The 13,789-nt window shown below is 38.7% G+C and overlaps 1 protein-coding gene across 1 annotated transcript; it reads left to right on the top strand.

The window, feature by feature from the left end:
• The first annotated feature begins 10,431 nt into the window (after positions 1-10,431).
• LOC128868632 (glycerophosphocholine phosphodiesterase GPCPD1-like) lies at positions 10,432-13,165 on the top strand. The gene has a single exon (XM_054110933.1). It carries the CDS (start codon positions 11,059-11,061, stop codon positions 13,084-13,086), a length of 2,028 nt encoding a protein of 675 aa, XP_053966908.1. The 5' UTR covers positions 10,432-11,058; the 3' UTR covers positions 13,087-13,165.
• Positions 13,166-13,789: the final 624 nt, after the last annotated feature.

The raw sequence follows: 13,789 nt of genomic DNA, 5'->3' as shown, positions 1-13,789 counted from the left end.
GCCAATCACCGCGTGACACCGCCGAAGTTGCTTGCATCTGTCGAGTCTAATTTTCTTTGTTTGCTCGTTGTCAAAAGATGGCTAGTTGAGCGACGGAAGGTTTTCATGTGGAGATCAAATCTAAGTGGTCTTAACTTGAATCTGCTCGATACATTTATTTCCCTGGACATGAATTTCTGCTTTTTAGGAGATTTCTGCGAATTCTTTTTCGAACGGCTTTTATGGCTAAAAAAATTCCCTATGAAAGGTGGTTTTCAGAGTAGCCCACTTAGTTTTTGTAATATTAAATTTGCTAATATATGGGCTTTCTTTGATCTTGCAGAAGAGTGGGGTCTTTCCACTCATATTATATAACACAAAACAACTTGGGAGACCTCAATAGAGCCTTCAAACTATTGTGCATTTGCACGATTTGCGCCAGAAAACGCAGTTGTGAAGATGTTGGATGTAAGATTTCTCATAACAGGCGACAACCCATTTCGAATTGTGGTAACGTCATTTCACAATTTATAAACGATTGCAGTAGGTCTATTGCAAATTCATGAAATGGGTTTCCTTGGAAACTGACAGTCAAAGTTCAGTAAAAAATATAAAAGTGCATTTAGATTCAAAAAATAAAATATCATAGAATGGAATTGGGAAATGGGAGTAAGAGTTCGACGAGTACCTGTGGTAGACGCGCGCTCTTACCCCAGCACAAACTTGCGCGGCTACTATTTGCAGAAAAGTAGAAATTTTGCGATCAGGAATGGAAAATGGCTGTGTTCACCGAGAAGTAGACGTTCAATGTGGATGGTTCGGTTGTGGGCGCTCGGGTATTGGCGCACTAAAAACGATCAGAAAATAGTGCACGAGCTGGACAATTTTTCGCTTATTGTCCGGGCAGGAATCGGCTGCAAGGGAACTACCCGTATAAACTTCGTTAGCCTCAAAATGGACTCTTTTTAATGTGCACAACTGCTAGTTGACAGTTGGTGAACATTGCGAAATAGTTATGCTAGAATTTGTTTTCCAGCCAGAACAAGGAATCCCAACATTTTATTGGTGTGCGCAAAGTTCTAGCTCGATCCCCTCAGGAACTTTTGGTGCATGTTATCAACTAAAATTTTCTGTCATGGCTGTCGATTTATGAATGTAAGGCAACTCCCAGAGGCACTTTAAGAAGAGTGAGTGAAAATACCATAGATCACATGCATATCCAATATCTTATTAATTTCTCGCCAAGACGTCTGGAAGAAGTCGTGAGTATGAATGGAGGCTATTACATTTTTTTTTAAATATTATTGAAGGCTTTTATTATTATTTCGCAACTTGTGTTACTTCAGGGAAATTTTAGGGAAATAATTCAACCGAATTGAATAACATATTTTTATATTTAGTTAAAATGATTTGATTAAGTTTTCCTCATAATTTGCGCAGAAAATTTCGGATGGCTTAGCTCCTACGAAAGAAAATGTTTATGAATTAAAGCATTAAAAGACTTGCGTGACTTGCAATTATTCCAACATCGACCAGTTCTACCCATTATCTGATGGACTTTGCAATAACGTTAATAAAAGTAAAAAAAAAACTGTTAGATTGAGCAAAGGCAAGAAAGTCTGCTGACATTAAACGTAAACCTTATCCCTGCAAGCTGCCGTATGTGCTTTGCCCGTTCGCATGTATGCATGTGTTAACGTGTATATCAGTAGTATTTAGTAATACAACGCGAGCTAAAGTAATAATCCACAAAATAATAACAAGAATTCCAACACGTGATGATCACTCCTGAGCAAACAGCTGATAATGCGCAAATGTAAACAAATCGTTAATGGGAGAATTGAAAATGAAATCGAAAAGTCGACAACAAAGAAAAACAATAAAAAAACAACATTAATGCTATTAAGTAGAGCTAATTAATTTACAGTTATCACTAATGAACATTTATAGTAATGCGTTAAGAGCGATTAGCTATTTTTATAATCACATACTCGTATGTGTGGGTAGATATGTGGGTAGATTTGTGTATACAAGTAGAAGTGTGTGTTTTATAATCGCATCTATGAAAAAGAGCCACAAGTGTTGGCACCAATAAACACAAGGTGGCGCAAAATAAATCACCCTATTGGAGAATTTATAATCTTACAAATGGCGTGGTACGTCAATCATATTTGACACTTGTAAACTAGACAACTTTAGTTCATAAACATACAAGCAATGGAGCGCGCAAAGGTCAAAATAAAGATTTCCATCCCTGAAAGTTATTTTTGTTATTTGGTAAAAAATTATCCGAAAGGTAATTTCGCACCACTTTGTGTGAGCTCATTTTTTGCAAGAGTGTTATAATCCCAAAGATCAAGATATCGAGAGAAACGGCTTCTCATTTCTGCGATCTAAAGGGTGGTTAAGTTTCAAGGGCCGGTGTTGATTTTGAATAAAATACATTTTGTTTAGGAAATTATTGTCATTTCTCTTTATTATCATAATATTAGTATGGCTCAATTACGTATGGAACAAAATATCGGCCGAATGGCCGCTGTGGCCTCGGCGGCACACCTCCTTCCGATGGTCCAAATTTTCGATGACGCTGAGGCATAATTGAGCTTCTATGCCGTTAATGTGCCGAATTATCTCATTCTTTAGCTCTTGAATTGTTACTGGCTTATCGACGTACACCTTTTCTTTCAAATAACCCCAAAGAAAAAAGTTCAACGGTGTTAAATCACATGATCTTGGCGGCCAATTGACATTGCCGCGACGTGAGATTATTCGGACATCAAATTTTTGACGCAAAAGAGCCATTGTTTCGTTAGCTGTGTGACAAGTGGCGCCGTCCTGTTGAAACCACATATGGTCAACATCCATATCTTCCAATTCGGGATATAAAAAGTTCGTTATTATCTCATGATAGCGAACATTATTCACAGTAACTGCCTGATCGGCCTCATTTTGGAAAAAATACGGCCCAATGATGCCGCCGGCCCATAAACCTCACCAAACAGTCACTCTTTGTGGGTGCATTGGTTTTTCGGCAATCACTCTTGGATTATTATTCGCCCAAATGCGGCAATTTTGCTTATTGACGAATGCCTCATCACTGAAGATGTGCCTCATCACTGAAGATGATTTTCTTTGATATGCATTTTGATTTGAACGCCCGTTTTCATAATAAGCCTGAATAACTCTAACACGTTGCTCGATTGTGTATCTTTCCATGGTTCAAATTGCGTTAGTCTGAAATTGAAATATGTCAAATCCACCCATCCTCTGGGCGTGCCTGTCGATTAGGCAATGCTCCGTTATAACTGAAATCAGTGCACTAAGACTGTGCTTATCTCGTCTTAGCAGAGTTTTTGTGCGTTTAACATTGAGAGCTGGCTACAATTGCCGGGCGATTCTGCATGTGATTTCATTACTCCATCTTTCATTTGCTGCTCTTACAACTTCCTCACTGCCTATGCACTCATCGGTCAATTTAGTGCCGAGTTTCGCTAGTTAATCGGCTCTGCAGTTACCCTTAATGCCACAATAGCCGGGAACCCATGTTGCCTTTGGGTGTAGTGACTCAGCCATCTCATTAAGAGATGTGCGATTTTTCATGGCTACCTTGGAGGTTTTCGACTGCCACTACGTTATGTACATTCAATCCTTTGTACTGCCTTGGAGGGAGATCCAGAAAATACCAAACTTGCACGTTTCTGGTGAAAATTTATAGTACTTAATGGATCCGAGTTGTATTAATGAAAAGTTTTACGACGTAAAATCTACAATAACAACAAAGCAAAAAACAGCAGTCAGGTTATCTATATTACTACATATATATTGCTATCCTCGTGACTTATCTGTGGTCTGCTGGTCCGTTAGGTTTCCATGCAATGAGAGTTGAGAATGCCTCAAGTAATTGAACTTCTTTTAAAGAACAAACTGTATCGAAAAGTTCGAAGAATTGCCGTCAGCTCTTGATGATACCGCCTCTTCAATATAAAAGAGTGCTTACATCATTTTTGGGTGTTTGACCGAGCTCATCTTTCTATTTGTGTTTTCCATAAATGGATGAACCATAGTTTTAACCCGCCTTTGAACGGTTGTTGCTTTTTTTATGAGGAGTTTTTTCATGACAGAAAAACAGTGGGAGGTCTGCCATTTTCTGCTGTAGAGCGATCGCTTTTTCTTCATTTTGGTGTTTCACGGAGGTTCGAACCTACGCCTTCCGAATGGTAGTTACGAACCAAATCATTTCGCTACGGCGCCCGCCGTACACATACAATGGTAAAAAAATGGGTTCGTCTATTTCGGCAAGAAAACGAGACCTGCAGTCACTCTCACAGGTCTAGTGACGTTACTGACCGAAGAAAATGTTCGAAAGGTCGACAAATGAGTGCTGGTCGATTTAAGAATTAAACTGTGGCAGATAGAAAAAGAACTATAGATAGCAAGGAATAAATTAGAAAGATTTAACATGAAAAAAATTAACACGCGTTGGTTACCGCACTGCTCATATAGGTCGTTGTAGCAGCGGCAACTGGTTTCGTGGACTGCTTGGTTTGAGGAAGATGCTTTAAAAGCTACAGGATTCATAGAAATTGTTACAGTCCAGGCCAGGCTCCCAGCGACTTTTCCCTTTTTCCAAATTTAAAGTAGAAGTTACGGAAATGACAGTAGAAAACCATATGGAAGAGAAATCTAAAAAATTATTTTCGAAAAATTATTTTTCATTTTCAAGCTAATTTTTTTTCAATTATTCTTTAATAATGAATTTTCAATTTTAAGCATTAAAACTGAAATAACCTAAATTTATTGAATAAAAAAGTCGCATGAAATTTCAAGCATAATTCGAACAGGAAGTTTACTGCTTCATAAGCCATAGCAATTACAAGGTCGTAGTGCATTAACTAATAACCGTGAGCTTATGCCTGTATATTTAGGCTATGACACTGTCACACTCGGTTGACAGCTGTCGCCACTCTCAAGGTGAGTAGCAAAGTGGTTCGCTATTGGAAAACGTGCTAGTTTTGAGCTGGAAGTTTTCTGGTTTTCCCTGCAGGGGTTTGTCTTGTTTGAACAGGTAATGCTAGTCATTTAATTGGTTTTAAAACAAATACACAACACATACATTTCCATACATATGCATTTGCGGGTAATCGCATGCCATAATGCTTGTGTATCAACCCATACTCAGTTGCTGGAACGGAAGCAGTGGGTAGATTTAGGCAACTAGGCCAGCCAGGCGACTTGTTGCTAAATGCTGATCTGCAAGTGTAGCTGGGCGTGGGACACGAGACGTGCGCAGTGCACCCATTAATAGATGTGTGTATGTATGTAGCTCGCCAGCTGTATCGCGGTACACGTGATCATAATCGGCATACAAATTGAATGATTATTTCACTTGTTCTGCGAATTGGGGTTTATGAACTCATAAATCTTTAATTAAGTACATTTAGCTAGGGGGAGAAGGGGGGGGCGGTTGCTATACGTAGCAATGCCATGTAATCAGCTATAACTTACCCGATTATTATGTAATTAATTAGCACTAATTTAAGTCTGAACCTAATTGTGGCAACTACAATTTTTTTGGCGGATGCTATTAGGGTCATATGGAAATTCTCACCATAGTCAAATCTACATTGTCGGAATGGTGTGGATATTTGGTATATGGCTAAGAAAGCGAAAAGACTACAATCCACAAAAAAAAAAAATAGTTGACGATTTTTATACTGTATGACAAGGATCGTTTCAAAACGGTAAAACCAATGTATCTGCTTGGTTTAAAAAGTTTCCGAAGGGAAAATTTGCAACCCAGATGATTTGTAGTGATTTAGTTGCCTTCCAAATTATTAAATATTAATTTTTTGGGAATGCTATTTGCTTGTAGGCCAATAGGTTTCAGATGTTAATCCATGACTGCGTTTGCTAGACCACGAGAATTCAGCTTATTTCGCCACTCAAATTTCGGTTCTGCATTACCGGAACGCACTGAATGTAATTTGGGCTAAGAACTGTTGCTTAAACTGCATGTCCCAAAATGTTTTGCTGTTACAACAATAGTAACAACCATCTCAAAACTTCTTCTTCTTTTCGATTGGTGCGATAACCGCTTAAGGGCCTCGCCTAATTTGAAATTCTGTTATTTGTGTGTTTCTTTACAAGCGTGCAAAACGGAAACAAAAAAAAGGTGTTTTATTTTTGTTTCCAGTATTTTATTTTTTGATCCTTTGTTAACAAGTAAACCTTTTTTTTTGGCTATACGAGGTTCGCTCAAAAAGTTGTCAGCCTTCAAAAATGGTCTTCCAAAAAAAGAGTATGTCGCTGGCGACACGTATTCCGGGACTCCCAGATATCTGAAATCAAAAAGACGAAAAGGCTCTTATTCGGTATGAATGTCGTTATCGTGTGAACTACGATCTTAAAAAAAAATCCACAAAATGGCGGGCGTTCAAAAATGAAAACCCGTTTTTGGAGTTTGGAGTTTTTTTACTTTGAAGGCCCGAAAAAAATACTAAAAATTTTTTTCCGAATAATCGTCACCAATTTTATGTTACTTAAATTTTATTTCATCAAAATGGGTGCAGTAAAACTGGCTATATCTGTGTCCATTGTCCATGCGAAGACCATTTTTGAAGGATAACAACTTTTTGAGCGAACCTCGTATGACCGAAAAAAAAAAATTTTTTTTTTAACAATGGATGAAAATATAAAATACTGAAAACAAAAATAAAAAATCTTAAAGAAACACCCAACAAACTCCATTTCAAATAAGAGCCTTAAGTGATTTGGCTGAGTTGAACAAAGCGCGCCAGTTGTTTCTTTCTCGCGCTAATCGGCGCCAGTTGGACACACGAAGTGAAGTCCAACCCTTATCCACCTGATCTTTTCAACAAAAAGGGCGTCTTGGTCTTCCTCTGCTATCACAAGTTGGTACCGCATCATGGAGGCTAGTATCTATTCGGACGACATCTAGCCAGCGGAGCTGTTGAGTGTCTATTCGTTGCACTATGTTTATGCCGCCGTAAAGCTTACCCAGTTTTTTATTCCATCCTCTGCGATATTCGCCGTCTCCAACGTGCAAAACCACAGAAATCTTCCGCAGAATCGCTTTCTCGAATACTCCAAGGGACACGTCATCGAATGTTGCCTTCGCCCAAGCCTCTGCGCCATATAATAAGACGCTGTAGAAACTAATTGGTTAAATTGGTTTTCAATGAGCATCATCAGGCGTTAGCTACACCCACCTTCCCCATAACGGCAATTTCCAAAAATGTAAAAAATACCACATTTCAGTTAGTAGTAAAGTAAATACGTATGTTGAAAAAAAAAATGGGCGTGTTATCGCTGTGCAATTTGTTCATGAAGCTCTGCTAAACTGTATTATGCTCTAATCAACTATTTTATTTATTTATTTATTTATTTAATTAACAAATTGATTACGAGTATTACAATAAAAACATGAACAGATTTTGTATAGTAAAGGGTGGTCAGATTGGAGGTAGTTTTTCCAATAGGGGTTTTTTACAGATCACGCGTGACGACTGTCAATCTAAATACATTTTTTTAGTATTCATTAACACCTCATCATGGAAAGGCTTACGCCTCAACAACGTTTACAAATCGTAAAATTGCATTACAAAAATCGATGCTCTGTGAAAAGTGTTCATCGCGCTCTCAGGACCCAAATTTTGTTCATCGATGAGGCCCATTTGGGCTGAAGGGCAATCCGAAGCCATTCAAGAAAAGCCATTACATCCATTGAAAACAACCGTTTGGTGCTGCCTATGGGCTGGAGAAAACATCGGCACATATTTCTTCAAAGACAAGGCTGGCGCCATTCTAAGAGTGAATGGCAAACACTATCGCGAAATAAAACTTCCTATACAGTCCGTGAAGCAATGGATTTACTTCGTCGTCGTTTCGGTGTGCTATTTATCTCTCGTCTCGGACCAGTAAAGTCGAAATGATTTGTGGATAAACCAGCTTGTATTGAGACATTGGAAGCCAACATGACTACAGTTATTCACCATGTACCGATCGAAGTCCTCCGGCGAGTCATTCAAAATTGGTGTTATGGATGGCCAAAATTAAAAAAAAAACTGAGAAATTTTGTAAATTTTAGTATGAGTAACGGTATTACCGAAAGGCCGTTCAGAGTCGGCTTAAAACTGCAGGTCCCTTCATTTGAGAAGCAACATCGCGACGAACGTCACAAATAGGAGCAGGAGCTGGGCCAAACATATAAAAAGGGTGTAAGCGCCCATTATATGTATATAAATATATGTTACAGAAAGGAACACGTTTACAACAATATTTTGGAAAATGTACCGGATAACGTCAACTACTAAGTAAATATGTAAATTTGAAGTGAAAACCTGCCGAGGGGCGCCCGCTATTAGAGACAGCTTGTTTCTATTATTTCGTGTTTCATGCACGGAGATTCGAACTTGGAGACTCGCGAATGATAGCCGGCCATCGCCCGTTGTTTGAATGCATTGTAAAAAATATGTTGTTTTTTGCGTTTAAGATATTAATTTGTCACGGCTTCATTCCGCGTAGATCTACCGTTTAAAACTTCTCCTTTTTTCTCAGAAGATTGCATATCAGCTTTTCAAAAAGGTTTCCAGGCTGATCTTGTACTTATATATACGGATTTCCCTAAGGTTTTTGACAGAGTTACACATGCAATCCCTGTTACGAAAACGCTTCGTAATTTAGACTTTTTTCATATTGGTTTTATGAGAACTCTGTATTCAAGGAATGCAATGCCATAATTAATTGATTTATAATGTTTTGCAATATTTTCTTCCGACTCATGAAGATTGATATTAAAATTTTTATTTGAAACTTCAGTATTAGTCTGTAAGTGAATTTGTTTTTGTTAATTAATAAAAAATTTAAATAAATAAATACAAAGAAATTCCTATATAGTACCAGTTAATATCAGAAATGATACCCCTTTTTATCCAGTACATCCGGTCAGTGTTTAAAAATTTATGGGAATATAAAAATAAGTAAATTTTTGTCTAGTGAGTAAAATTGTGTCCTAGTCTTGCTAGCTTTTGTTTGGTTCCCATAAGTCTCGGTTTCATCAAGCCGATTGTATTGTTGTAAACACTTGCCATTTGTTGGAAGTTTCGTGGAATGAAGTGGACTATTTCTTATAGGCCAGCATCTACCTCCATTCGTGACATAGGATTCTAAATGCCCCAAAAACGAGTGAAATTTCAACTGATGTGAAGGAAGTTATTACAAAATTTCACAAAGGTTATAAATCAGCGCGGGAAATCGGAAAAATCGTTTAAAAAGCTCTGCCACCGTTAAAAAAATGATAAAAGAATTATAAAATAGCTTACTTAATTGAAAAAAGGCGCTCTGGTTACCCAAAGACTTACGACCTAATAAGGCCTAGCTGATCATATAGAACAGAAAGGTCCAACGAAAAGTGATCCCAAAATAAAAACCGAACATAAATTTGGAATAGGCTGTAATTTTCATACCATTAGTCGCCTTCTACAAGGTGGTGCCATCGTAAAGCTCAAAATAAAGATTTCTATCAGAAAAACTAATTTTTTTATTTCGAAAAAAACTAATTTTTTTATTTAAAAATGAATTATTAGAAAAAAAAGGATGTTTAATTTTGCGCCACCCTGTATATGTAGGATATTATTGCCGTAAAATACGAAAGAAGCGATATGTGAATTCACAAAAAGCCAACAAAAGTGTAATGAAAATTCTGTCAATGCAATTTTTTCGGCTTTAATTATATCAAAATTACGCAAAACTATGGAGTAAAAATAATAAAGAGCTAAATCCTAGAAATAAGACTGGTTCGGTAAGCGTGACGGTTCTGTTATGGTTTGGGGATCTATGGCGCCAAATGTTGTGGCGAATTTAGTATTTTAAAGAAAATTTTAAGCGCCATCAATTGCGTGTTGTTGAGAATTACAGGCAAGTGCTGGGTGAACGAAATAGCAAGCAAATATCGTTTCTCTGTTAAGCAAAATTTCTATTGTGAAATAATGGGACAGTTATTTCTAAGCCGCCTAGTCATTTATGTTGGCCACTGTACTCAAGTTTTATTAGAATTTTGGGTTAAATAGAGTGCGGAATGGTTGAAGGTTGACATTGAACTTTTTTACAAAACTGATATGCGCATTAACGGCGATTAGCGCACACACAGGTGTATACAGTAATGGGAATGCAAACATGATATTGTATGTTTATTGGTATTGAAATGGGCATGAGCTGACGTCTACTTATTTATACTAATTCCTGTTGAATGCGGTCTTTTGGCGGTCAATTGCTCGATGGTTGATGGCGCACTGAAACTCACTGGAATTCACTTTTTTGAATAAAACTATTGCTTTTGTTTTAGAATTTTCGCGCTGATAAGCTGTACATTGTTGGTGGATTGGCTACTGCTGGTAGTGGGTTGTTGCTAGATAGTTTCATGCATGTGGGAAGCTTGAAAGCGATCAGTGCATTTTTTGACGCTCAACGGGTACGACGAAACGCTGCAAAATCGCGCAAGTGATAAGCATTGAAAAGAAACAATAAAAAATAATATTAATTAAATAAGGAAAAAAATAAAAAAATTGCTCTCAGTGGTTACTTGTGATTACCATTTGATAGTCTCCAAAAATCTTTAACTCTTCAACCCTAAATTATGAAAAGTGCAAACATTTCTAGTGTTTATTAATGTGTCTTATTAATAAATATTTATGATGTTTTGTTGCCGATTGTACAAAGCCATTTTGTATTTAACCAGAATGATTTATAGATCATCGAGAACATATTAACTTTCCACACGATAAGCCAGCTTAACTAATCTACTACGATAAGCATTTAGCTATTTAGCAGAAAACTTATTATTTTACGCTGAAAAATGAATAAAATTGTAGTGAATCCGCAAACAGTGCGCGATTAAGTGATCAGTTTGCTGAGCGATCATTAGCATATTCCGTATAAAACAGAAAGCTCATCAAAGGATATTCTGCAGCGCTGCGCGTTAAGAGTATTGTAAGCTTCTGAAAGTTGCCTATTGGCAGCTTCGATACGTGAGTGAGCTCTTCCAGTAGAAACTTCAACGCAATGTTCTCGCTAACTAAGCTGTTCGCGCTTTGCGCGGTACTTAGCATTTTCGCCGGTTTGCCACGCGCCGCACAGTGCGACTCCTCCTACTATGAGAAGTACTATACAGCACGTCGCTTCGTACCACTTAAGCGCAACTCGCTGATCCCTTTTAACTTCACGGTTTCGCTCAGCGACCAGCCGATTGCCAGTTACGAGGTTATCGCTATGGTTGGCGATATCAAGCAGTTGGGTGCATGGCGCGCCGATAAGGCGATATTGCTAAATCGTACACAGGATCACAAGGTGTGGACCGCCAGCGTAGCATTGCCTGTAAATACGACCGTCAACTATCGCTACTTCATTGCTGCTATCGACAATGAGACGGGTGTGGTGAATGTACGCCGTTGGGAAACGCACATCAACGCGCGTAACTTTCGCGTGGGCACCGTGTCTGGCAATCGCACTGACGTCTGTGGCTGGATTGATCCAAAGCAAAAGGAACTGCAGCGTGGCTGGCTTAATGCGGGTAATATTGTGCAGTTTAAACTATTGCGTAACCCCTTGAATGTGAATGAGTCGCGTGCGGGAAATGAGGAGCTGCGCTTGAAGTTGCAACCGGTGGAGCCGCGTCGCTTGTCTGCCATTCTGCCCTCGTCTAAGGCACACACGGAGTATGTGCGCATGGTGTACGGTGATAGTTATCTGCGCACGCAGCCCGAGTTTGGTGTACCCTACAAATCCAATGACATTCTAATATTCCATTCGACGGTATCGCAACTGGATAAAGTGGCGTATCTGCTGAAGTTGTATGCGACGCAAAACGGCAATGAGCTGGTGCGGCTGGTGGGTTATCAATACATATATCCGGATCATTTGCAGGGCACTGAAGGCAGCTTCACAATAAATCTTTTGTCACCTGTGTGGTTAAATGCCATTGGCAGTTTGAAGGTGGAATATTTAGTGATAAAACCGCTGCCTAATTCCACAGTCGATTTCCATACTTCTTTTGTGGATTATTGGCGTAGCAATTGGACGGCACTAGATGCGGGTCATCGTGGCTTGGGTAAGAGTCTCCAGCAGGCGACTAATGCACCAGCAATTATTGAGAACACCGTAGCTTCTATGAAAGCTTCGGCAGCATTGGGTGCCGATTTTGTTGAATTCGATGTGATGCTTACAAGCGATTTGGTGCCGGTTATCTATCATGACTACTACATCTACGTGTGCATGGACCCCAAAACACCCACCAGCAAAGATGACCTCACCAAAGTGCTCATTAAGGATGTCACGTATGAACAGTTGAAGAATTTGAAGACCTATCAGGTGGTAGGAAATAAGATAATCGAATATCCAGCACACAACAATGTAGAACAGGAGGATCAACGCCTCTTTCCGCTCTTCGAAGATTTCCTCACCAAGGTGAACAAGTCGGTGGGTTTCGATATTGAAATCAAATGGCCACAGTTGCTATTGACTGGTACATTGGAGAGCGTACAGACAATCGATAAGAACACTTATGTCGATCGTATACTGGATGTAATGTTACGTCATGGTTGTGGCCGCTTGAGTTTCTTCACAAGTTTTGATGCTGATATTTGTACATTGCTGCGCTTCAAGCAAAACCTCTATCCGGTTATGTTCCTCTCCTCGACCGTACTGGGCGTGTACGCAGATCCCCGTTCCGATTCGATCTACGATACAGTGAATAACGCGCAAGCTTTTGATTTGGCGGGCATTGTGCCGAATGCGGTGCACATAAAAAGCAATCCGAGCTGGATTGAGGTAGCGGCAAAACAGGGGAAAAAAGTGTTCCTGTGGGGTGATACGCTCAAGGATACCGAATCGATTGCTTGGTTCAAAGCACAAGGTCCAACTGGTGTAATCTACGATCGTTTGGATCTATGGCTGCCATCGAATAAGCAAAGCGCTTTCGAACTCGAAGACGATTTGCCAGCGTTCTTCCAATTGCAATGTTCGGCGAACCAAAAGAAGATACCGGTAAATTCAACAATCGAGAGTATACTAAGTAATGTGAATTTACTGTAGAGGCTGTGTAGTGAATTATGTATTTGTTGTAAGGCAATAATAACTTGCGCCAAATGTTCCTTATTCTCTTGAGAGAAAATGTTTATGCTTTCTCATTTACTCGATGGTGGTTGGGGTTATAGAAGAAATGGATTTATGTATGTAAGTAATTCAGTTTTTGAAAAAAAAAAAAAAAATCAGCAAAACACGCAAATACAAAGGTAAAAAAGGTACCAAATTGTTATAATTAACGAAAATTCAACACAGAACGCTTCACTTTTTCATTGGCAGGATTATAATCCATAGCAAAAGGTATGCAAAGTCCGACTAATTCAAACATTTTTACATCCAAAAGAAAGCCGTGCAGAGAAAAGTGTACAATATTAGAGCTGAACTGCAGTAAATTTATTCAGATTTGTTTCTTTAAAGGTTGAAAATTGTATCTCAGATTTCCCAGATCCGAATAAATCAAAAAACTAGATGACATTCGGAATTCAATTGAAACAAGATACATTAAAAATGTTTTTTCCTCAGGTGGCTCAGAATTAATCATCCATTTTCGATTTGGGATAACTTTTATCGGTGGGACTATGTAACAACATAAAGGAATCGAGATAGATTTATACATATAAAGGTTGATCAGATTAGAGGTACTTTTTCCAATAGGGGTTTTCTGACAGATCACGCATGACGACTGTGAAACTAAATAGGTAATTTTTTTCAG

Source organism: Anastrepha ludens, chromosome 6 (genome assembly GCF_028408465.1).
Source record: "Anastrepha ludens isolate Willacy chromosome 6, idAnaLude1.1, whole genome shotgun sequence".
Classification (NCBI taxonomy): Eukaryota; Metazoa; Arthropoda; class Insecta; order Diptera; family Tephritidae; genus Anastrepha; species Anastrepha ludens.
Note: the sequence above shows the minus strand (reverse complement) of the source record. Positions and strands in the feature narration are given on the sequence as shown.

What these genes read in the sequence shown, in the direction of transcription:
- LOC128868632 (XM_054110933.1), top strand. Translation starts at nt 11,059, where the DNA reads ATGTTCTCGCTAACTAAGCTGTTCGCGCTTTGCGCGGTACTTAGCATT.